Here is a 25,326-nt window from a genome sequence, read left to right as displayed (position 1 = left end):
TACCTTGGAAGATTTTGGCCACTTGTCTCCTTTGCTTGGTAGTTGGTGTTGCTTTGTCTAACATTTGTGGAAAACTATGGAGGCAGCTAACCTTAAGTCAGTGCTTTCTGCAAAGTTAGTACTATGGAGGAGTAGAAAAAATTTTGCTTTCACTGAGCCTGAAACACACAGTAGCTTTATTGAGAAAAAATAAGCACATCACAGTCTTTGCAATTAAATGTTGTTTGCTTACAAGCACCCGTGTAATGCTCTTCATAGCATTACTTCCAAAATACCAACAGGTTCCCAACTTGGTTTAGAAGTGATAAGAGTGAAGCAGAGTCAATGGTTTACTTGACCAAGAGCTCCTGTCTTGTTCAGCAAGATACTCTGCTTTCGAATGCTGTCCTCCTAAAATACCAAATACTGGCTTGTACAGTCTCCCTGCTCCGTTTGGGAGTACAAAGGACATGTCTTGGATGGGGTATGGAGCTGCCAGAAGGCTCTTTGCAGCACTCAAAAGCATTGAAGGAACAGTGCAAATGAAAACACATGTAACCATCTCCACTACTTTGTATTAGAGGACTTCCAATATTTCACTGGAAATGCATCTAGTCTCAGTCATGGACAGCTTTTAAATACAGTTTGAAAAATTCTGCTCTTTTTTATTGTTGTTGTATGCGTAAATTATGGGAATGCTTGAGTTGTAATTTGCTTGATTCAATGAGAGGATTATCTTCAGGAGGATTGCAGGATTAAGCCAGTCTTGCTGGATAGTTTTCCCCATGTTCGAATACTGATGAGGTAAAGTGGTTCCAATTTGTTGACTTCCTGACTGGCATTCATCTGCTGGGGAGGCCAGTGGGAGACCTGAAGCTCTGGGACTTGAGTGCACTGGGGCTGCTGGTGTCTACCAGTAAAGGCTTCAGCTATCAGCCTGTTCCATCTGCTAAATACTTAGGGCTGTGCTTAAATTTAAGCAGATGCTCAAACCCACTTAACTTAAGTCTGTGCTACAGCAGAACCTCCACTTGTGTGTGCTGAGAGCTCTGCCTGGGTAGGGACTGCCAAGGTTTGCTTCTATTTTGATGGGCCAAAGGAGGGAAAAATGTGTCGTTCCAGAACGGCTGCTGAGCGTTCCTGGAAGGGGCTGAGCACCCTCAGCTCCGAGGGTTGTCTATGGGAGTTGACAATGCTCAGTGTCAGTCCTGGAACGAAGGTTATTATTAGACTTGCTAATGGCAAGTGTATGTGAGAGATGGGAGCTGTCTGACATAGCAATGTATAGTCATAAAAATGCAGATCTGGAGAGCATTACCAATGGGTTATAATGATTTAAAGATGTGGCTATTTAAAAATGTTGTGACTAAGATTCAGAATAAGACATTTAGCTCTATAAATAGCTTCCTTTGTTTCCCCTCAAACACAGTTGCGTGGTTTGGCCTTCATTTTTTTTCAACAAACCATTCTGCTAGAGAGGATATTTATTCCTTAAGTGAAAATTAAAGGTTACCCAGATCTGATATGACATCTTTTCTTTTCCCAGGTAAAATATGAGGCTAAATCAGCTTTGCCCAAACCCAAGAGTAACAACAGCAACTGTAAAAAAGGCTCAAGTGAGGATAAATCAAAGATTGCCATAGGTGAAGAATGCAGAGCTGATGAGCAGGCTTTCCTTGTGGCTCTTTATAAATATATGAAAGAAAGAAAAACACCAATTGAACGAATACCCTATTTAGGTTTTAAGCAGAGTAAGTATCTTTTTTTCTCACTTTCTTGTTGACATTTTAGAACGGTATTTGGCTTCTCTGGAGAAAGCATTTGCACACAAAGCCTAATTTAAAGCCTTATGGATGGGGGGACCATGTTTATATCTACACATTTTCCAGTCCAGGCATTTCACTCTTATGCCTAGATTTTCATTTCTTCCTTCTTGGGGTAGTTGCTGCCAGATATTTATAGGTTTAAATCCGCTGATTATGACTAGAAATAGGCATGTTGAAAACTCTCTAGTTTTCTGTTTTGTAAATCTGCAGCGTCTGTAATGCCTTTCTTCTGAGTTAATAATATGACGTATCTTTATTGTGCCCAGATGTTCTTTATGAAGGGACAAATATTAAAGGAAGACATTTAAAGGTGGTCAAAAAAGGCACAAAAGGGATCATATTTTTAAGCCCCAAAATGTGTTTATAGTTAATAAATTACTGACTTCAGAGAATATAAAACCAGACTGTATCTGTTTAATACAGAATGCAGTGTTTAGGATTGCTTTGGCATGCACAGTTTGTAGTGACACAATCTGTAAAGCAATTGTAGGTGGAGAAGATACAGTTGCAACTTAATTTTACATAAATATTTCAGTGCAGTGCAGATCTTTCAGAGTTTCCAACAAAAGCTGTAAATGGGGGTATTTTTGCTCCTTATCTGTAGATTGAATGATCTATATTTCCTTTATTTCCTTAAAGGGAAAACTTCATGGATTGAAATATTATTTACTCTAATTTATCTCCCAGATTAAAACCATGTGTTATTTTGATGAAGAATGTCAAACCTGTATGTTTTACATAACAATTTACATACCTAATAGCAATTGGCACTGATTGCAACAGGCCTCCAGCAGCCATTATAAACTTAAATAACTCCGAATGATTACAGTGTTTGTCTGAAAACTGGCTGCTTGAAATGGAAGTAAAATTAATGTACTATGAACAGTGTCGTTGCATTATGCATTGATTCAGATTAAATCAAGGCCTAAGCAAAGCTCTTGATAGCTTTGAAACAGTACAAGGTTCAGTGAGGCTTTCAGAATATTTTGTGTTGAAGAGACGATTTCTCCTCTTCTGCCCCATTTTATTCTGCACTTCTGCAAGAATGGGGACAGGGTAGGCTTGAAAGACAAGCTGAAGTATTATTTCTAAAATGCTCCACCAGGGGTAGGGCTCTCTGCTAATATTTCACTGAAAAACACTGGAAGTTGCCTGACATTCATTATAAATTAGGGGCCTGATCCAGCAAATACTTAAATGCCAAGAGAAAGTATTCTGAGAGAAATAGAAATGTTTGCAGGACAGGGCTTTTTATTTGTCCAGCAAGACTTGTGCAAACATTGCCAGTATAAATAGGTTAGTGGGAAGAGGCAGTATGTACACACAGGAGAATCCCCCTGTGAAGGAAGAGATCCTGTCCTCTGTGGTCTGCAGCATTACTGCTGAGCCTAGCCTGAAGTATCTGTAGTGCATCTGTGGGGAATCACTGCTAGTGAAATTGTGCATACACATTTCATAGAGCACAAGATACTAGTTTTTCTCCTAGCAATTAAAATAAAGACAAGACACCAGCAGCAAGCAGTGCCCCTTGCAATTGTGAGCTAGGATGAAAAGCACATCGGAGGGGACACATTCTTCTAGGAAGTAAGAAGAGTTAACACATCTTTTGAATTGAGCTGCCTTTGCTCCTCCGACCCCACCATGGGCAAGGCACAACCATTCATACCTTAATTATTATGGTAATTTTCATTTGTGCTCCCTCTGGGTTCATTCATGCAGGACCTGTTAGAACACAGCTTATTGTTTATTGATTATGGAGGCCATTATCTGAGCTCCAGTAAATACTGGATATTGTTGTTTAATCAATAGTCTTTCTCTGTTATCCAGTGTATGGCTCATGCTTGCTTGCCGAGGAAATCAGTATTAAACAAATAATTAAAAGCAACATTCTACCCAATGAGTAATTTTTATTATCAAAGTTATGGAAACATGCTACAGTCATTACACCATGCCTCTTATCAGCAAAGTCAAATGAGCCCATTACTTTTGTCTCAGTGTATTTTTCCAATCCTGTTAAGGAATCTTTAAGTGTGTTCTCTCATATGTAATTAAAATTATATATAGTACAGGCTAATATTTGCTCTTCAGATTATGTAAATACCTCTTTGGAAAATGTTTCACAGAAGCTTTTTCAAGGGCTGTGAGATTTTTTTCTCTATTTTTCTTTTTTTTTTTTTAATGTTTAATTTTCATTTCTTTGAAATATGTTGGTTAATGCAATGCTTATCTAAATACTTATTGTCCCTCTAACAGTTAACCTTTGGACTATGTTTCAAGCTGCTCAAAAACTGGGAGGATATGAAACAGTAAGTGTTTAAGTAACTTAAATGAAATAATTGTGCAATCTTAACTTTTCCCTGTTAGAAAAAAAAATGTGAAAGCAAACAGTCATTTGATGCATTTTAGGCTAGCTGTACACATTGTGGGTTTATTGGACCATTTTTGGAAGCAGTCCCAATTAGTTCCAGGTTTGGCAAAATTGTAAACTTGTCGTAAAAACTACAAGTGGAAAACATATGTAACTCTTCCCTGTCAAGGAAATTAGTTGGGTCTGTAATTTTTTCCCATGTTGAGAAAAGGCTATTATTGTACAACAAGCCAAGATTGCATAAAAGAAATTTCACTTGGCAGCATCCCTGACATCTGTTCATGTCTAATATGGGAAATGTATTAAAGGCTTTCAAAAGTAACTAGCATTGTCCATTAAGGAATAGTATGCTGCAGTATCTTCTGTTATTCCAAGTGTAAAAGATCTTTGTTAGACAAGGGTAAGTACCCCATAAACAGGAAGTTATCAGAGTAATTCAGAAAAGTCTCTGACACTTTTTATCAGCTAACCATATCTGACAAGAGCAGTTTATTTTTAGTTCACAAGAAAATTTGATTGCCATGGATTTTACAGCATGTATTTTTAACCAATAAAATATTAGAGCAACAAACTTAGATTAAAATCTTGAAATGGGAAGAAAGAGCTGCATTAATATGGCACATCAAGATGACATCTGTAATAAAAAACAATTGACATAGGAAGATGTCGTCATTGGAAATATTTTCTTTGCACACAATGATCAGATTAAGTTGTTCAGTTCCTGCCGCAGTTGGATGAAAGAAATTATTTTTGCTTTGTTTACGAAGTAATCTAGGACATATCTGTGCTGTAGAGAAATAACAAGAAGAAATGCACTATCAAGAAACTGAAAGTCATTTGAACCAAAATACAAAACTCACTGTTTTCCTGCCGTACAATAAAACACATTGTTCTATAAATCAGCAGCCCAGGTTGATTAGCATGGGTGTGGCTGGAATTTCATGAAGCATAAAATCCAACATTCTCAACAAAAATCTATGCTTGATTTGGCTTTTATTGTTCCTTTATCTTTCATTAATCAGCACATACCATGCTCATGTACAGGGGTGTGTGTAGGTGTGCTCACAGGTATATATGAATGAATAGCTACCATAGGTAGATTGTTACAGCAATTATGAGCCAACAGTAATTGCTGTGAGTTGCAAAGTGCAGTGAAAATGAGGGCTAACATCTTGAATTTGATTCAGAGCACAAGGGAAGGCTGGGAGGGAGATTGAGAGTGTCGTGTTCAGAGTGCATAGGCAGGTGGGAGATTTTCACAGCAATGTTTCAGGTCTGCTTGAAGGGACCAAGTAGAAAAGCAGGGATGCCAGAGTGGTGACTTCTGGAGAGAGCTGAATTTTAGTGCCAGAATGAGAGGGAGAGGGATGTATTTAGAAATGCTGGAGAAGGTGAACCTCTGTGCCTGCAGCAGAGCAGGAACAGGATGGTGTGTTTGTGAATACGAGGCCAGAGAGCCAGGTCCGGTAGCAGAAACATGAGAGGATTAGAGGGAAAGGATCACATATGTGAGAATGTCATCCAGAGTAGCATCAATCCACCCTTGCCTCAGAGCTCCTGTCCTTTTCTCAGTGACAGACATTCTCTATTGTTTAGGGGCATTTGTCACCTCTGATGAAATGTACCAGCACTGCTTATTTCTTCATAGAGAAGAAACTAAGCAATTGCTTGCTGGTCAGTAAATGGCAAGGCAAGCTTATCTGACACCCTCTGACACATCTGGGAGCCCAGCTTTGGTTTGCGACTGGCTGAAGTGGTGGGCCTGATACTGTTTTTATGATATGAATGGCATCTGTGCTCTCTGCAGAAGAGCTGAAGTTGGGAGGACCATTGTGATGTAACTTGAATTGTATGTGAAGCATGAGGTTTCCTGACCTCATTGTCTTCTGTTAACAATCTCATCCTCAATATTTATCTGCCTTTGCTTTACATTCCTTGAATGTTAAACCAATAACTGTTGCAATACTTTGACCTATGCACACCCTGGGTTTTATTATTTTATGACCAGTTGATACTCATTGAGTTTGCCAGGCTGTGTTTCTTTGTATATTTTATCATGGCAAGCATTGCTAAGAGGCTTTTGTGTTTGATTCATGATCCATTTTTCAGCAAGACAGTGGATGAGTGGGGTGCCATGGACCGCAGTATGGATGACTGGGGTGACATGGACCTCAGTATCATTTCCAGAACCTTAGGCAGGTCTGCATAGATACAGAAATTTTGAATGAGTGCTGTAATTTAGTAATGATCAGAATCCACCACTCGGGCACGCTGTGCCGGTATCTGTTAATGATGCAGATCAAAGGCTTTCTTGAACTTATTCTGAGTAATATATGTTTATCTATAGACCCTTCCATCTGACTTGAACAAGTGATTTGTCCATTATAAGAGCTTCATCATCTTTAACTTGTTTTAAAACTTCAGAAGTTTCTGGTTTGGGCATTGAAGTAGAAATGAGTCTTTTCTCTTGGACGTATTATAAAGAAAATAATATTTGAAGTTAGATATTTGGCTTCAGTGTGTGACAGCTGTTTTATGAACAGGAAACAAAAGACTGGTTAAAATCACATATGGGATCTTAGAGTGGTCAGATGACTAGTTCTTTACTAGTAAGTGTAGAAACTTTCCCAATTAAAGTAGTTGCAAACTTTACAGCCTTGTATTTGGTAGAACAATGATAGTCAATCCATTTTCAATTTCATCTTGGCCCTGTCCTCCTTGTTCATGTATAGATGCTTCAACGGAGTTTCAAAAACATCTTTGAGAAATGAGCAGACATTATGTACGGTGTTTTCCAGCTTCTGCCCAGATTATAGAATGGTGAAAGACCTCTGAGTTCAGTCCTGTTGGTTAAGGATCTGAAAGTGAATAAAACAGCCAGAGACTGGATCTGAAATGCAGGGAACACCTTTCTTAGCCGTCTCCCTGACTTGCCCTTATTATGATGTATCAGGGGCTGGAATGTATCCAGTGAGGCTTGACAGAGAGTATTACCTGTGCATATGGTACATACATACAGGATATCTAATAGTGTCAAGTCATTATTGTGTGTCATATTTAAAGGTTCTCCTGTTGGAGTACTTGCAAAGGTCATTTCTCATCTGTCCATTATCTGTTTGATTACTAATTCTTAGTTAGCTGTCATCTGTAACTGTGCAATACCACACTCCTATGCACTTCTTGTTGAACATAATACAGGCTTAATAAAAACAGCAATCTGTACAAATTGGTTTAAGTCCTTAACAGATGAATCTGCCTCTTTGGAATTGGTGGGATCATGTTTCTCTTAAACAAAAGATACGTGAAATCAGCATCTTCATTACTAATAATAGAGTGCATTGGTAAGCACTGTATAGCAGAACTTCACGGTATGAATGATTTAAAACGTCCCAAAATCCCTGGATGAAATACAAAACAATGTCACATTCTAGGGGGCTCAGCTGCAGTGGAATTTAACAACCATTATCTGGAATTTTCTCAGTCAGCCTAAGTCAAGTGAGTATAAGGTTCATAGATGGGAAACTTCCAGGACTTACCTAAAGAGCTGTCCTTGGCAAGTCATGAAGTGGTGATTTTCTTTAGAGCCAAGACAAAAGGAGTGCCTTGGCATGTTTGCAGAAGGCTGCTGTGCTGAGTGGACTCTAACTGGAGATATCTGAGAAAGATAAAGGTTAAAAATAAAATTAGGTGGAATTTAACCTTTGTGTGTAGCAGCTTAATTTTTTGTGGAAGTTCAGTAGGATCCCGTTTAGCTACTGCTCCTGGAAGCAACAATAAAAGGCTTTAGTTTTTAAAAATTAATGATTGACATATACAGCAGTCCTTCATCTGGGCAGGCCCAAAGAAACTGATATATCGGTGGAATACAAAGCTACCTGGGTTTGTTTCACACAGAGCTAATACCCAGAGCTCTGTTTTGAAGTGTTGTGAACATCAGATACCATGACCAGAAAATCCCCCGTTATATTTGCAGCAGGAAATAAGCAAGAAGCTTTTCATGAGGAAGGGAGCTGGGAGCTGGGATTGCAGTACAGACCTTAAGATTTCTCAAAGTAGAAGACATCATTAGAAGCATATGTGTAAATAGTCCTTTAATAGATAAGATCATTGCTTTAATTTGGTTGTTCTTGAGTACCAGTCACTGCCTAATACTGTGCCTGTAGGAACCAGATCAGATCTGCTGTCACATCCGTGGGCAGAGCAGTCTCTTGCTTAACTCCAAATTCTGTTGATTGGGAAAGATGTCATGGAGATTTTCAAAGTTCCTGGCTTCCAATGGGCCCAGCTCTAGAACAGTGAAGCTATAGGTTGGAAGGGTCTAGAAAACAGAAGACTACTTCAAAACTAAAGCTGTCATCGGAATTGGAAGCTGTCAGAGATGAGACTGGCCTGTGCAATTGCTGTGATTAATGTGTGACCCTGTGCTTTCAGAAATGTGGCAAGCACTGAAGGGATGTATATACTGGTAGTAAGGAAAACAAATTGGAGAACTAAAGCAGCAAAGGTTTTTTGTTTTCTGTATGTTTTCTGCTGGAGCGGGTCAGCTTACATCAGAAAAATGAATTAATCGGAAGTATGAAATGAAAGTGGTGAGGGCATTTGTTACAGCTTTTGCGAGATCTTAGTTGTCTTACACCACTACAGCTCTATGCCCTTAAAAACCCAACACTTTGCTTCTGAATATTCATGGGAAATTCACTGCCCGGACAGCTAAAATATATTACCGTTTTCATACCTTTTGTTACCTGCCTTTCTGTTCCTCATGTAGCCTTGTCATAAACGTAGTACTAGCAAGGAGCACATATGAGCCCTTTCAGTTACAACCACTGTGTAAGAAAGCCAAGACTGGTACTTTTGGTAGGACCAGTAACCATAAGCAGAGCATTGCCAAACACTGCCATTTCCTGGGTCTTCTGAAAGTTCTTCATCACTGTAGTGGCTGGGACAGATCTGTATAAGAGAAGAAGGCAGTCCTCAATTTGGATGTGGGCAGCATGAGCATCCAGCTTGAGCAGTACTGCCCGGCATGACAGCTGAGAAGTTTCCACAGTGCAGCATTTTGCTCAGATTATTTAAGGATGTAATTTACCAGTTACTTTAGTCCTTTGAAGTTTATTAAGCATAAAAAATAAAACATTCCAGAGCAGAGGAAAACTCAACCCCAGGCTTTGTTGAGTTAAGAATAACAATGATTTCAGGGAATGTCAAATTTAAACTCAGGTCTGTATGTGGGAGGGCATAGCTCTGGTTATTACCAAGGAGTTCTGGTCTGTTGTAGAGGCAGAATTGGATAAAACTGGGCAAATGTTTGTGAAAATGCTATTATTCTGGGCAGCACAGAGGAAAGAAACACCAAAAATGATGCAAGGATCTCAAAGGGATTCACTTTTCCTGTTAAAGTTGATTGTGTTTACTGATGTTCCAGCTTGAGGATTGACTCTTGAGTCAGCTCATAGTTCATGCGACTTGGGCTCTGAGGTTTACATTTTACTGTTGAAAATAGAGACCATGCTTCTTAGTCACATTGGGATGTTTAAGAAGGGGACTTGCGGTAGTCCTCTTGCTGACTAATCCTTTGCTTTCATGTATAGCTTCTGCACAGCATCACTGTACTTAGCCAGAGCATCAGGTTTTGGCTCACAGCCTTGTAAGCCAGCCAGGCTGTGCTTGCCAGAGTGCCAGAGCATAGACCCCAAATTGACTTTGTGCATCTTTCTTCCCCTGGTCTGCAAAGCTGCCAGAGACTTGATTTAGTATAAACCCACTTGCAGCAGTCCTCAGGGTATCTGAGCTACATGAAGGGAAGGACCATCTGGCCGTGCCTCCGCCCTTTGCCTGTCCCGATACGTGTGGGAGGCAGGACCAGGAGTAGCTTCACATCCAAGCATTCCTCCACAGCAGGTTACTTGGTCCAGCTTTTTTTGACCTTTCAGGTTACAGAAGATGTGTCTGTTCATATTCTCAGAAGGTGATGTTCTTTATGTTTCATTCATTAGGACTCCAGTTTCTTCAAGACTTTTAGCAGGTAGAAGTGTGGGTAGTCTAAGGAAGAGACTGCATAAGAACTTAAACAAAATAGACTTAAAATTAACCTGATCCTCAGGTGACTGTTTGATTTGTGTCTGAATAATTACTTTGTGCAGGATTTATCCTTGAATTGCAGTCCCTCTGCTGTGCCTGTTGTCTTTGGGTTGGTTACAGAAGACAGAAAATAAAATTAGTGCATGCAGTTATTCAGTAATGCGATCCATTTTGCTTTAAATAAGGTTTAAAATAAAATACATTTTTTTTTATATATAGGTGCAAAATGCGTAAAGGTGCTAATAGTGAGTTGGAGATGGTGATGTTTACTAAGGAGAACTGTATAAACAATAAACTTGAAGAAATCATAGCATTATCAAATGATAAGTCTCCAGCCATGCTTAGGGCTTTGGAGAATAATTTCTGCAAAGGAAGGGTTTTCCTTTTATATTGAGCAAAAAAGAAATGCCTCTTACCCTGTAATATTTAATGACGGTAGCTATCTCCTCTTGTTTAGATTAACATTACGGGCCTCAGATTGCAAGTTGTAATATTTGTTTTCTCCTGATTGCTGCCTTTAGCTCCTCAGTAAACGCCATTGACTGCTCTGTGGGTAACTCAGAAGAAGCCTCCGGGGCTGAATATATTAAAATCCACAGCATTCCACAGAAAATGACAAAATTCTCCCCAAATTGCCCCCACAATTTTCCACTGGCCTTCTTTATGAGCTGCAGGCAAAAGAGTGTGATCTGTTGTGCTTGTCTTATTCCTGTTTTTCTTCCTGTTTTAAATATAGTGAAATATATAAAATAATGAAGTGGTATTCAGAAACAATTCTTTTGCCAGGTCTTCCATCTGTTATTCTGTATAATCCTAATTTCTGTACAGAAAAAACAGAACCATGGTATGCAACTCAATATGTTACGAGATGTTTATTTTCATCAGCGTGGTCCAATAAAGTACATAGCTTAAATAATAACATTGGAGTATGTTTTCATTATTATTTGATCTATATATTTTACTGACATAAATGGATAAAAATAAACAGCTTGTAATATATAGAGTTACGGACTATGCTTTTGTGGATTTACAGAATTCTGTGGTGGATTTGGGTTTTGCAGCAGATTTATTTTCTCTAATTCAGTTAAAATAACTATGTAATCATTATTTGTGCTGAGTATGGTTTGAGGTTCATTTTCATAATTCACCATGGGATTTGTCTGCATAACTTCTGATGGTTAATGACCCTGTATTGATTGAGATTCCCTTTTGTGAGGCTGCATTGCTTGTGACTTGATAATGAATCAGTCAGAACACTCCATTTTAGAGCGAAAGAAAATAGACATCATGCTAACTTGCCAAAAAAAAAAAAAAAAAGACACCCAAAGCTCTGTGTACTCTATATATTCTGTAGGGACGTTTATAGTGCTTGTAGTACATGCTGTTCTGAAAGTGTCACACATGCATTTGTTGTTGTGAACTCAAACGCTGTAGAATCTGTGAAGATGCAAGATTAAATTTTCCATTGCCATTTTTACAGATAACAGCCCGTCGACAATGGAAACATATTTATGATGAATTAGGTGGTAACCCTGGAAGCACGAGTGCTGCTACATGTACTCGCAGACATTATGAAAGGTAAGATAACAAATCTGAAATGCTTGTTTAATAATGAAAAAATTAATTTGGAGAGCCTTCAAAGCATTTTATAAAGAATTAGAGAGAGAGAGAGTGAGGCTTCTTAAAGATATAGTTAATATTCCCCCAACTGTTTAGTCAGATAATCCATTGTAATTTAAACCAGAGTGTATGTCTCCAGCAACTAAATAAATAAAACGTATCTTAATTTTTACAACAGCTTTCCAGTTAAAGAAGCTGAAAAATTGAGCAAAACGTACTCAAGGAATAATAAGAAACGACAGCTAATTGATGCAAACACTTGTCTTCTGTCGTTTTTGAGGAATACCAATTAAGCAGGTTGTGGTTGTGATCAAAATAATGGAGTGGCCCACAATGCAGGGTGCTGTTAATGTTGTAGGTCATGCAGAGCATTGCATTCCTCTTCTTCATTGCATTCCTTCGCTCCTCCCTGCCTGCGAGCTGCTGCCAAACGCTCTTTCTCTGCAGCCATTGTTGCTGGTCAGAACTGTTGATTTCTTATTCTTCCCATGTAGATAATAACTTCCAGGGCTTGTGAAGCCAGCACACATTGAATAAAATACTGGAGCTGGAATGTTATTTTGGTTTGGTATGGTGTTTAGAAACAGCTCTCCCCCTCCCTTTTTTCCTTCTTTTTTTTTTCTTTCTTTTTTTTTTTTTTTTTTAATTTAGGCAAGCAAATGTTAATAAAAGCTCTCCAATTTAAGGCTCAGATAAGGAAAGTCCAGTCTTTTGTTCGTTGGTCATAAACAAGTTTCTTTGCTGGGGTCAGGAAGAGATTTCATTTGCCTGTGCATAAGGCAGCACAGCAGAGCTGAGTTCAGTGGGCAGTTGTTCACCTTCTTTTAATGCCTTCTGCCTTGCTAATGGAGGTGAAGGTTGATCACCCTCACTTACAGGAGATATCTCCAACATAAGAGCTTGAGTGCACAAATAAGTTGCAGGTAATGCCACCATACAAGTTAGAGTTAGAAGCTTTCTGGAGATCAAGCCAAGCAGCAGAGCAAATTGAGTGAGTTGCTGTACATGTCAGACAGGGCTTTTCCCTGCCTTTGTGTTGCAGAAAAGTGTTATAGATTGTTTTAATTGACTCATCAGATTGTGCATATTCGGCTCTTCCTCTCCATCATTACAGCCATGAGAGTCTCAGGGCTTCCTCTTGCACCCAAGCCAGCTGATGGGTTTCCAACTGGCAGTCTGGGTCTTCCCTTACCAGATGTGCTTTGTAGGATGCTGTTTATTTGACAGAGAAGACTCAGGCATTCATGAGACTTAGGTCTCTACAGGCTTAGGTCAGAGAGGGAGCAAACATTGCTGGGCTCTCTGTTGAAATCCTAGAGTCACTGAGAGAGCACATCTCTTGTAGTTTTGGAAAAATAAATGAGCCATTCACAAATACTCCACGAACCCCTGTCTCTTTCTTCTGCTTTCATGATAGTGGTTTATTTTTTTACATGCAAAACCCTTCAACTGCACTCCTCTTTGATGCATAGAGACTTGTCCATGTGACTTACTCAGCAGTTACTCAGGGGTATGCTGCGTGCTATGAAGTGCCACAAAGCCCATTGTGCTCACTAGAAAACCTGAGCAGATTCATGATGCCTTCAAAACAGAAAAGCCTTTCCAGGTTACCCAAAAGCAATTCTGTTTGCCTTGAGCCAGTCTGAGGAAAGAGTCTTTTAGTTTATGGTTGAATGGGTCTTAGCACACCAAAGAGCTCAAATCTGAGTTCTTGGATGCCAGTCTGTTGTGTAGTTCTAGGTTAAGTCTGATATGAGGCAGCACCTATTTTCCAGTTCTCTGGCAGGCTATGGAAAGATGGCATTTGGAGAAAAAGTCTTGAAGGATTTCTGGGTTAGCCCTGAGATTACCTAAAGTATGCTTTACCAAATCTGGTCTGAAAACCAAGACAAGTATGCAAAATAAACCTCAGTGACTGGTCCAATCTCTAGATTTCTAGTGTTAGACTCTTCCTTTTTTCCACCACAGGAAAGCTATACTAAGCCTCAGACTTGGAAAAAAGTAAATGAAATTGTCATGGTTTGTTTCAGCTGGTTATTCGAACTACAGCACCTGTAAATGTAAAGCTCATTTATAGCCAAAGTGCTCAGATGACTTTTAATCTATAACTAGAACTTTAGTGCAGGAATACACGTTCATGATTCAGGACATGCATTTTCTAACTTGAAGATGAGCTGTAAAGCTAAACTAGAAATTGAATTAAGCTGGGAAGTAAATGTTGAATAAACCTCATGATTTTTCCTTTCTGAATCCCACTGGCCTTTCCTTGTTTACTGGAGGCAGAACAGGCAGTACCCTGACTTCACTGATCCTCTTGGTGTTTGCCTCAGGTGTGCCATTCATCTCTACAACTAGATCTCAAGGGCATCCCTGTTGTGTTATCTAGCTGTCTTCCAAGATGATAGAGAAGCTTCTAGCTGTTTGCACCAGCATTAACATATCAAGGCTTCTTAGGTGTTAGAGACCTTTCAGTGAGATACTTGGGCTGCTGAGGCACATATGTCCCATTCAGATACTGCATCCCACCTTCTTGCCCTCTCCAGGTTCCCCTCTGCAAGGTGAAGTTTAGCATACAACTTCTAAGGGCAAAAAGGAGGGGAAAAAAAAAAACAAACAAACAAAAAAAACAACAAAAAAAAAGGAAAGAGAAAGGAAAAAAAGAAGAATAAATCATGAGGACAGAATTGGCTCTCTGTCTGGCAAATCCCATGAAGAAATGTTGCTTTTCTCAAAAGGTGCTTATAACCCCTTAAAAAACAGCATATTGCTGCAGATCCATGGTACCAAGGAAGGCAAAAGCTGAAACAATGCCAGATTTAAAGGCTGTGGGGAATGCTTTGCTCCCCTCTCTTGCGCCACTCTCTCTGGCAGGGGTTGTAGTGGTCGCTACTGCTATGCTATAGGTAGGCAGAGTCCTTCAGTCAGTGTGGTGTTTGCTTTGTTTCCCTGGTAAAAGAGAAAAAAAGATTTTGTGTGCATTATCAACTGATTCATTTTTCATGTAGTACGGTTTGTGTTTCCAGTAACTGGTTTCATTTTAAAACAAGGCGAGCCTGCCAGTGTTTCAGTAAGTGTTATTTGTATATTAGTTAGACAACTTTTGTTTTATTAATGAGTATAATAATGAAAGTGCAGGTTGCTGAGTAGAAGCAATGGGTGTTTTTATTTAAAGCATAGCAGGCGTCGTATAATGCCAATGAATGCATTATTGTCACTGTAGGCATGGCTGGTCTGAACCTGCCTCTGATTGGGTTATTCCAAATAGGCCCAAGCACTTCATAAAAATGTCTTTGTCAGCCTAGTTTTCCTTCCAAACCTATTCATCTCTGTCAGTTTTTAATATTAGTACCAGGCTCTTGGCTATAGTCCATTAGTACTGTACTTAATTGCTCATGTTACAGATGATTACCAATATAAAAAGCATTAATGTTTTCCCATCGTGGGGCAGTTGCTCTGTACACAACTCAAGACTGTACAGAGCTTATGAGTTGTTGTTGTTAAGTAGTTACTTTCTTCATTTGTGTTCCTTTAATGCACTTACCTTGTATGATCACAGAAAAGTAGAGGTGTATGTGGTTGGTATTGACTGATTCAGCCTGAACCTTTCCTGTGAAACTCTTACAGCCCTTGTCAGTACCCCACATCTCTCTCTCTCTCTTATCAAGAAACCCTCAGAAACGGCTACTTTTCTGCGAAGCACTCTTCTCCATGCTGCCTTCCCCTAATAATGCAGATGTGGTTTTCACATGCAGGGTTTGAGGTTTCTTTTGCTTTTACACAAAACACTTGATCGCAGCTTTAATTTTCCGACGTGAAAGATAGGCTGTATTTCTTCAGTGCTCATGACATTGTTAGGGATTTCTCATAAATATTACACCACCACCACCTCCAAAAAAAAAAAAAAAACCAAACCAAAAAAAACCAGCATCCTATTTTGCAAGGTATATAAAGGTCCCAATAAGATGCACTGAACAAATATTACAAGCAGTTGCCTTTTTCTGCCTCCAGGTCTGGCTGTGATTCATTTTGGTTTCCTCCAAAGCAAGCCTTGAGCACAAGCTATGCACAGCCATGCAGGTGACGGGGAACTGTGATGTGCAGTGGCACGCAGTAACTCCTCAGCTTCTATGGTGGACAGATATGTTGATGTTCAAAGACGTCATGGCAGGCAGCTGGACAGTTCCACAGAGCAGTAGCCCTCCTGGCTTCTACAAGTGTTGCAGGGAACCTGGGTCACTTAGGGTCTCCATCAGGGATGGACCCAGAGCATCCCACAGGCTGTCCTGCTCTTCGCAGTGTATCTCATATCCTGGCCCTCAAGAATCACTAATGCCTTGAAAACCAGACAGTCCTGGTCAGACTCATCTGGAGAGGTGTTTGCTAGGCTTTATACTCTCATCAAATTGTGGCAGCTGAATGGAAAATAGTTTTGCAGAGCTGTGACCACATGGGACTTGATGAGGAGCAGATAGGTGAGATGGGTGCCCAGAGCGGGCCATGGTTCTTCACAATCCAGCAGGTTGGCTGGGCCCTGGGTTTTGGACACAGACCTGCAGAGGGTTTTACTCTGGCTGTGAATGTGGCCCCTGTGCACTTGCAGAGCACCCTGCACATCTCTCTGTTACCAGGGGACTAAATGCCAGGAGGTGCAGTGTCTTGTACAGTTCAGAGCCAGTTCTACCATTTTTTGCCTAAATCGCTCACACAAATGCTACATATTATATCATAAACACAAGGCAGGTCAAAAATAAGTCCCTTATATGGTTTCCCTTTAATAGCCGTTAAGTCTCTCTACCCTAAGGATATTGTGCAGCAATTCAATATGCAAGAGAGCCCCATGTTCCATGCAAATGCTGTTTGGTTTTGTTAAAGCATTTGGATAACTTTGGTAACATGTAAGCATTTCAGTGGAGTTTTGTAGCAGCCAATCTTTTAGAGGGAAAAAAAATTAGGAGTCTAGTATAGCATCTACATGAAAATGCTTATGGTTATCTTTTAATACACATCATAATTAATATAAGGTTTTGATTTATACTGTTAAGTGTGAAAACATCCTTAGGCAAAAATTAATCAAACATTATATCATGCTGTAAACTACAGCTCGTTCTTTGTTTGACCCAAAGAAAAACTTGCCAGGCAGCAGTTTTTTCTTGTCATACTAACTGGGTTGTTTTATTTTTGTCTTCACCCCACTTTCGTGCCCCCCTCCCACTTCAGCTAGTCCCAGAAAACTTTGCAAGTTGCAAATTGTCTCAATAGTTTTCCATCAAGCACGAATTTAAGCCTGAAGATAGATGAGGTGTCTCAGTTCTCTCTTTCTTTTCCTGGGTTTTTGGTTGGGTTTGTTGTTTTTTTTTTCCTTTTTGATAAATAACAAGAGGTTTCTACTTATGATTTTCTGCCCTCAGGGCTTTATCATTAAGATTAAATAACTGAACTCTCAAGCATACCACTGAACAAACATCTTTTCAATTATGTGAGTAACAGATGCTTTAACAAAGGAACTATTGAAAATTCAGAAAGCTTCTCCCCTCCCCAAAATTTAAAAAGTATCAGATGACAGAGGAATGTAATTGTTTACCATTAAAACAGATCCTTAGCTGTCCATTCAAAACATGAAAACACACAGTTTTTTTTCAAAATTTCTGGGTTTTTAGTCTCAAGAGACTTACTGGTCAGCACTGGAGTCGGAGTCCTTGGCTGCAAGAGTGCTAGACAGTTGGTGTCGTGGTTTAAACCCAGTCAAGTAATTCGTTCGCTCACTTCCTCCCCTTTTCTTGCCCTCCCCCTGCTCCCGGAGGGACGGAGAGGAGAATCGAAAAGAATGCAACTCCCATGGGTTGAGATAAGAGCAGTTTAGTAACTAAGGTATAACACAGATCACTACTGCTACCACCAATGATAATAATGATAAAGGAAATAACAAGGGAAGAGAATACATCATCTCACCACCAGCCGACCTATAACTCGCCCCCCTCAGCCCGACCAAGCACCGACCGATACCTCCTCCAACCCTGCAGTCTCCCAGCCCTTCCGGCTAACTCCCAGTCACCTCCTGGGCATGACGTGCTGTGGTATGGAATACCTCTTTGGTCAGTTTGGGTCAGGTGTCCTGTCTCTGCTTCCTCCCAGCTTCCCCTCCTCCCTGGCAGAGCATGAGGCTCACAAAGTCCTTGGCCAAACCAAAACATCCTTGTTATCAGCTCTGTTCCCGAGCTCAAAGTCAAAACACTGCACTACACCAGCTACCAAGAAGGGGAAAAATGACTGCTACTGCTGAACCCAGGACAGTTGGGTACTGTCTTGGATCTCTCTCCTCACAGAGAATTGTTTTCCCAGTCACATCTTTCTTTCCACCCAGGAGTGCGTCCTATCAGAATTGGGTGATGCTTTCCGCTACTCAGTGCTCCTTGATGGGTTGTCACCCAAGCAGAGGGAAACTTCCCAGACATGCCTGCCATACATATGCGCATCAACACGGTCTGGGCGTTGAGGCTCTGCAGTGTGCCCAGTGCCCTTGAGGTCCCAGAGCTCCTATAACCTGAGCTGAGTGCTTGTAGTTGGTCAACATGAGGTAAAGTGTGTCTCACATGCTAACCTCATTTCTTGACAGCCAGGGGTAGGGACAAGGCCCTTTTCCTTGCTGGGAGTTGAGTTGCCCCAAGAGTGTGCTGTGTGATGGGAGGTATGCCATTCTCCTTTGCTTGAGCAGCACCTGAGATGGAGAGCAAGATCCCCCTGAGTCCCTTCAGATTCCCCAGGTCTGCTAGGAGTCTCCACCTTATACTGTACTTACACTGTTCTGTTAGCAGAACTTTGCTAACATGGCAGGGGTTGCCCCTCGTTTGTTCAGCTTTGTGCAATGGGAATGTGGCCTAGAGCTCTTAGGGGAGGGTCAACAGGATTTTGGAGTCCCTCCAAGTAGACCCGCATCCCATAGGCTATGCAAAACAGCATCTATAAGCTTTTCCTGAGCATAGGGACCAAGCATTTCAGGGGCTATATGGACTTACTGAACAAAATGTGTGTCTGTGTTTAGATGTAGAAATGGTGACTGTGGCCAAAATAGAGGCTTGTAGCAATTCTAGTAGAGTGACCTGGGGAGGCCGTTCTGCCTTTGTCACCTTTCCTTTGAATCTTTCCCATGCAGTAAATCTGCACCAAAGGCAAAAGACTAGGGTTGTTCATTTCCCCCTGCTGAGCTATAGGATTCAGAGAGTGCCTGAGCTTCCCTTGCCTGGCTGTGCAGCTAAATCAACAGCTGTGTTTGTAATGTCACTAATTTCCAGTTTACTTAAAACAAAGTGTCTTTGAATTCTTTTACAGCAGTGCAGTTCCCACCTTTCGGCAGTGAGCCATTCTCATTACCCACCAGCGCTCCCAGTGGGCTGTGAGGAAGGTTGTTGACGAAAGGATGAAAGAGCCATTTCTTTAAGGAAGGAAAGTTCTTTGGGAAGAAAATTGAACTCAAACATTTTTTGTCTTTGCTGATAAAATAACATGCCAGTTTTATACTTCAGACAAATGGAAATAGACCCATTGCTATTGTGTTCTGCACAAAAGCATGAAGCTTGCTTTCGTAACCCCTGGATTGTACAATGAGGTCTAGAGAGGTCAGGCTTGAGGAACACACTGCTTGATTTCCTGAATGTATTCTATAATTTATAAGACTGAGACCTTAGAGTTTGGGTTATTCCTCTCCCCTCTTCTCTGATGAGACTTTGTCCATGCCCATGAAGAACTGCTTCCTAGTCCTGGCCATCCCTACCAGCTGATTGCTGTTGAAGGTGGCTTGTTTGCCTTGCTCACACTGAGAGCACTGCTCCAAGATTTATGCCTTTTGAAGAGCATCAGGGTAAAAAAGACAAAACTCTTGGCATCAGAGCTCAGGCATTCCTGCTGTTTCCTTAAAACAACCAAATGCTTATCCACTGAGTTTCCAGGGAACAAGAATCAGGTTTCTGTCGCTAAGGTTATCGATACAGGCCTCTTTGCACTGTGGGGGCTGTTCCTGGAGCTGCCCCAGCTCGGCAGCCTCTCATCCCAGCCCTGCACTCAGACCCTCTGGCTGCAGGGGATGCAGGCATTTCTGCCCAGCTACTGTGAGGACCTATTGAAACAGGCAGTTGCCCTATTGAACCAGGCAGACCAGCTGTCCCATCCCCAACTCCAGCAGTTACTTCAGAGGAAGGAGCAAGAGCCACTGTGGCATAATGTGCCCAGGAGGGAAGTGTTTTCCAAACTCCTACCAGTAAAGAGATGTATTGCCTGTTCCTTTTCAGTGTTTTTGAAACTCTAAGAGCTTAATGTTCTCATGATTTACATTAGCATCTAATCCTTGCATAATCTCCCTAATCCCTTGGCCCCAAGATATCCATTGGCAGTGAGTTCCATGGGTTAACTGGTTGCTATATTCATTTGGTGGAGCAGATTTAAATCTTTTTTTCCATTCCCATTGCAGTCAACCTTCTTAACCTTCTGGCCAAGCATGGGAATGGGTCAGCATCTCCCAAAGAATGAGCTTCTGTATTTTAAGTTCTTCCAAGATTATTCTTGTGGCTGAGAGGCTCCATTGCACACAGTTTCGTGTTGGACTTGCAGCCCTTGAGAAATCAAGATGATGTCAATGGGAGACATACTGGAATATTTTGTTTTGCCAGAAAGAAAACAAAAATAAACACAAAAACAAGCGATATAAAGATTATTGTGGGGATTGTGCTGAACTGCCCCCTTCCCTCCTGTACCCTGTGTGTCCTGGGCATATGGTTCCTCCCCAGCCTGAAAGCCCTGTCATATCCATACACAGTGGGGAGAATTAAAGAGGAAACTGGCAGCCTTAACATTTAATTTCCTTCCTGTTTCTGGGCTGGTCAGATCCTTTGCATTATTGTAACTACTTTTTTTATCATGTCTATAAATAGGTATGCTCTCATGTGTCCTGTGAAGCAGAGTCTGGCCAAAAGAGTCATTCGTTCTGCATAATCAATACATGAAAATGTAGTGGTTACTGGCACAGATGAGATCTTGTATTGTTAGTTCCGTAGCTGGGAAAAAATGTTGACTAATAAAGATTAAGAGTGCTTTTCTTTTTCTTTTTATGAAATGCTGCTGATGAAGCCATGTTTGATATACTGTGAAATGCATTTCTCTTATGTGAAGTTTCTGCTTTCTGTTGGGAGAGAGATGCAGTCCCTGGAGGATTTTCGAATTTGTAAATATAAAATTATCTGCTTCAGTGTTTTTTAAAAAAAGATTGGCAGAAAGCCAGATTACTTACATTACTGTAATAGATTTGCTGACCTCTGACATCTGCTGCAGAGAAGTACATTGAATTTTTCATAATATCAGATGATGCAGATCTGAAAACTCGGTACACTCTGCACCATTATTTAATTCAAGACTTTGTAAAGCTAAATCTTTTCTTGAGTAGCAGTTTATACGTGATTAAACTTCATATTGCCGATTGTAATAAATCAGGATTAGTATAGTACTGATTTGTTAATCTAACTTGTATTGATTTTAAGTTGTCTTTATTTAAAAAAAAAAAAAAAAAAGACTGGCTTTTCACAGTGACTGAATTTAATAAGAAGCCCTGTGATAGCAAAGACTCCCCTACTGTTTCTGCTCTTGGCTGGAAAATGTTATTCTTGTATTATTCCAGGAAAAAAAAAAAAAAAACCTTCATGCTGCTAAAAATCTGCTGCCTGTGGAAAGATTTTTTAATACACTAGTGCTTACATATTCTATTTATGTTAATTGACTTATAAATAATACATTTTATTAATCTTAATATTGGAATCTTGATCATGATAAAGACCCTTTTATTTGGTCTCTTTGCAGGCTTTACAACTAAATATTCTTTAGACCACAAAATATTCCCCCTCTTTTTCTTTTTTATTAATACTTTGATTCTTCCCCCCTGCCGTGAAACACAGTCACAGTTCAAAGCGACTCAAAACGTGGATGTTGTTTCCAAAGTGTGATACAGTCACGGTATCTAGCTCTGTTTTTTTGGAAGTCGACTTTACCTCTCCTTGCGCAAAGATTGATTAAATCTTACCTGCGCTGCAAATATTTGTCAAAAAAAAAAATATTGCGTGCTGGTTTCAGACATGTCGCATTCTGCTAAACTATTTGGCTAAAAGCAGATCACATTCTTCCGGTGTTGGGCAATATTGACCTTAAATTGGCTAAGCCAGCTGCTTTCATGGCATGTGAGACGGCTGCTTACATGTTCCGAGAGCTGTATTAGCTTTATTACTCCTGCACTATAAAAACTTCTAATAATCAAATGATAAGATCATATCCTGTGGGTAATTGTGTTGTACCATGACAGGATAACTGAAAAAACATTCAGTGAAAATTACAACCGACGGAAATCTCTACGTGTAGCGGCAGTTGTTGACGTTGCTTGACTCGGTGCTGCTCCCCAAGGTCTCACAACCCGTGTTCCTGCCCAGATCCTCTCCAGCTGCCCCCAAAGGCCACCTCGGCAGCAGCAGGGAACGGCAGCCTGCTGGCCCTCGTTTCAGACGAGGAGGAGAAAATCCTAGAACAAGCCATGCTTGTGTTTTGATTCAGTTTTACCTTAGTCATGCCGCCTCCCCGATACACGAAACATTTAATTCCAGATTTCCTGCCGCTGGCTCTGGGCCTTTGACTGGCTATGTGAAATGTATTTTTACTGCTGTCAGCCTGCCAACTGCTGAGCTCAGTGAAAAATAACTAAAATGAAAACCTTGTACTCCCACATGAATCCTTAATATCAGAAAAGGAAATTTAAGCCACAGTTACTAATTAGCACCAAAGCTAATGAGTTTTGGTGAGGTGTAGCAGGAGGAGGAGGGGTTTGCTTCCCGCGTTACCCTACAAGGCTCGGCAAAGAGCACATGAGCAGTGATTAATCATGTTGGCCTGGGCCTTGCTCCCGTCCTGGCTGTAGCCATGGGGTTAATCACATGGCATCATTGAGGGAAAGGCCCACTCGTGGACCAGGAGCGTCTCCATCTCCCATGGGGCACGGGACAGTGTCTGAAACCTTTACGGGTGGAATATGTAGATTTTTAATGGGCAACGTGTTCCCATGGAAACAAAACAAAGTCAAACACTCCCCTTGCAGTGCTAACAATTATTATAATAAAATGTGTTTTTATTAAAAGCAATTTTAAATATTTAACACATGGCAGAGCAGCCTCGACATTGCCCTGTGTGAAACCCAACCCTGTCTCTAGTGAAGTCCAAAGTGCTTTGTGCAGTGCAGGGAGGAATTCAGTGTTTTCACCAATATTGCAAATGAAATGCAGCAGCCTCAAGTATGAACAGGATTTTTTTTTTCCTTATTCTGCTTAGTTATGCTTTTTATTATATAAACATTAACTGTAATATTACAGTGGGAAGCAGGTATTTGGCAACTACGTATTATTTTGCTAAGTTTGCATAGAGGGAGCAGTTTCCAGTTTTAGCAGCTGTAACATGTTTAAACTCAGTTTGTAATGGGATCTGAAGATGAATATTCCCTGTGGGCTCTGCTTAGCTTCATTACTGGAGTCCTGCCAAATTCAGGGCTAGAAAGTATTATTCACGCCTCTTTGCACATACCATGTCAGAGCATGCTCAGTTAATGAATTTTGTTTCTAATATAGCATAAATTAGGTTTATATTTTAACATAATTTATGTTGTATTTTATTAAAATGTAAAATATTATGATCACGAACAATCTAATTTCTGCTCTCCTAAGCCCAAACTGTGTTTGAACATCTAAGTATGTAAATCAAAATTGCATGCTTAGAAGCTGATTCTAGGATAACAAATGAATATCTGAACCAAAGAGGTTTTTTGCCTTGGAGTCTTAGATTAAAGATAATTAAGGATTCCTGGTATTTGAACAGATTTATGTTGTTTATAAGCAAAGTACATTTTCTTCATACAGTCAACGTTTTTTTTTTTTTAACAAATTATGTTTGCTGTATTAAAGTTTGTATTTTAAAAGTCTGAGTCTTGTATTAATCCCACAGTGAGTCATTAATCATACCAAACACATTATAAAAACTTTAATCACTGAAGTTGAAACTGAGATTGTAATGCAATCCATCCCTTTTAATTATATCCTTTTTTTTCTCCCTTTCAGATCAAGATTGCAAAGGGAAAACAGATAGATTAAAACTCAGTGTGTTTGGTGCTTTCAGGGGAGGATGTTTTTGTGTTTGTTTCTTACTTGCTTTTTAAAAGCAATTTTGTTCATTTTGTGGTGGACAGATACACAGTGAAAAAATCCATCTCTTTTAACTCTTTTCCTCTCCCCTTGTTCTTCAAAAATGACTCACGGGAGAAGGCAGGGAGCGTGGTGACTGTCACCGTATGGGTGCATTGCAGTGGTGGCAGTGGGCTGGTGCTGACTGCAACTTGCTGGGTGTTGTGCCCACCACTGTAGGTTTCCTGCAGCCCTACTCTCATCTTCTGCCAAGTTCCTCACACTCGGCTTTGCACTCAGGGGAACCACCAGCCTGGAAATTGTGTAGCTGTTATCAGCTTGGCTGTGGCTTTGTCAGTGTTTTCCTGGCGTTTGTTGCATGCTTTTAAGCGTAAGGAGGGAAAATAAAAATAAATGGCGGATTTTTTTTTAAATCAGTCTAAAACATAGTGGTTCATATTCTCATCTGGTACAAATTGGTGTAGCCACACAAACCACTGCAGCATTACTGACAGCCAATCCACACCAACTCCACTGAATTTATGCCACATGATAATCTTGCCAAATAAATTGATTTATCATACTTGGATTTACAGATGCACAGTTTACACCATTGCTTTTATGGTATGGAAGAAAATGGATTTATTAAGTAAACTGCTCGTAGTAGATATATTTTGTTCTTTGCTAGAATGACAAACCCTGATCAATTATTTGTTCCTTAATCCCCTAGATTAATCCTGCCATATGAAAGATTTATTAAAGGAGAGGAAGATAAGCCACTGCCTCCAGTGAAACCTCGAAAACAGGATAACTGTTCCCAGGAGAGTGAAGTGAAAACAAAAGTGTCTGGAACAAAACGCATCAAAAATGAAAACCAAAAGAGCAAGAAGGAAAAAGATAATGCACAGAAGCCCCAAGATGCACCTGAGGTTGGTTGCTTTCCTGCTTTTCACCTTTTCAATTAAAAATGTGCAGCTTTAATCACGTGAAATCCAATGATAAAATACATAATTTAAACTGGAGAATTCCAGCCAGTTGGCCTTTGAGTTTGCTCAGAAGTTCAATTGTTGTTGTATTGTCTGTGTTGGGATTTTGCTGGCCTACAGACGGCAACCGGTTAGCTCCATACTGCACAGCAGTGATGGCAGAATACCAAGCACTGAATGTAACAAGTACCATTTCTGCTCATTGTGTTATACAGTGGTCACCACTAAAAGATCAGCAGCTGCCAAAAGGAAACCACACAACTACCACAGTTATT

The 25,326-nt window shown here is 40.3% G+C and overlaps 1 protein-coding gene across 6 annotated transcripts in view; it reads left to right on the top strand.

The window, feature by feature from the left end:
* ARID5B (AT-rich interaction domain 5B) overlaps positions 1-25,326 on the top strand; it is a 124,186-nt gene that overhangs the window by 90,775 nt on the left and 8,085 nt on the right. For 5 of the 6 annotated variants that reach the window (XM_062633988.1, XM_062633990.1, XM_062633987.1 and 2 more), the window contains 4 exons: positions 1,526-1,730; positions 4,059-4,111; positions 11,735-11,832; positions 24,796-24,994. In XM_062633988.1, the coding sequence (XP_062489972.1) occupies positions 1,526-1,730; positions 4,059-4,111; positions 11,735-11,832; positions 24,796-24,994 (555 nt within the window). The remainder of the gene's footprint in view (positions 1-1,525; positions 1,731-4,058; positions 4,112-11,734; positions 11,833-24,795; positions 24,995-25,326) is intronic. The other variant, XM_062633989.1, reaches the window with a different exon arrangement.

Source organism: Pezoporus occidentalis, unplaced genomic scaffold (assembly GCF_034315485.1).
Source record: "Pezoporus occidentalis ecotype Australia unplaced genomic scaffold, CSIRO_AGI_Poc_V1 ctg41, whole genome shotgun sequence".
Taxonomy (NCBI): Eukaryota; Metazoa; Chordata; class Aves; order Psittaciformes; family Psittacidae; genus Pezoporus; species Pezoporus occidentalis.
Note: the sequence above shows the minus strand (reverse complement) of the source record. Positions and strands in the feature narration are given on the sequence as shown.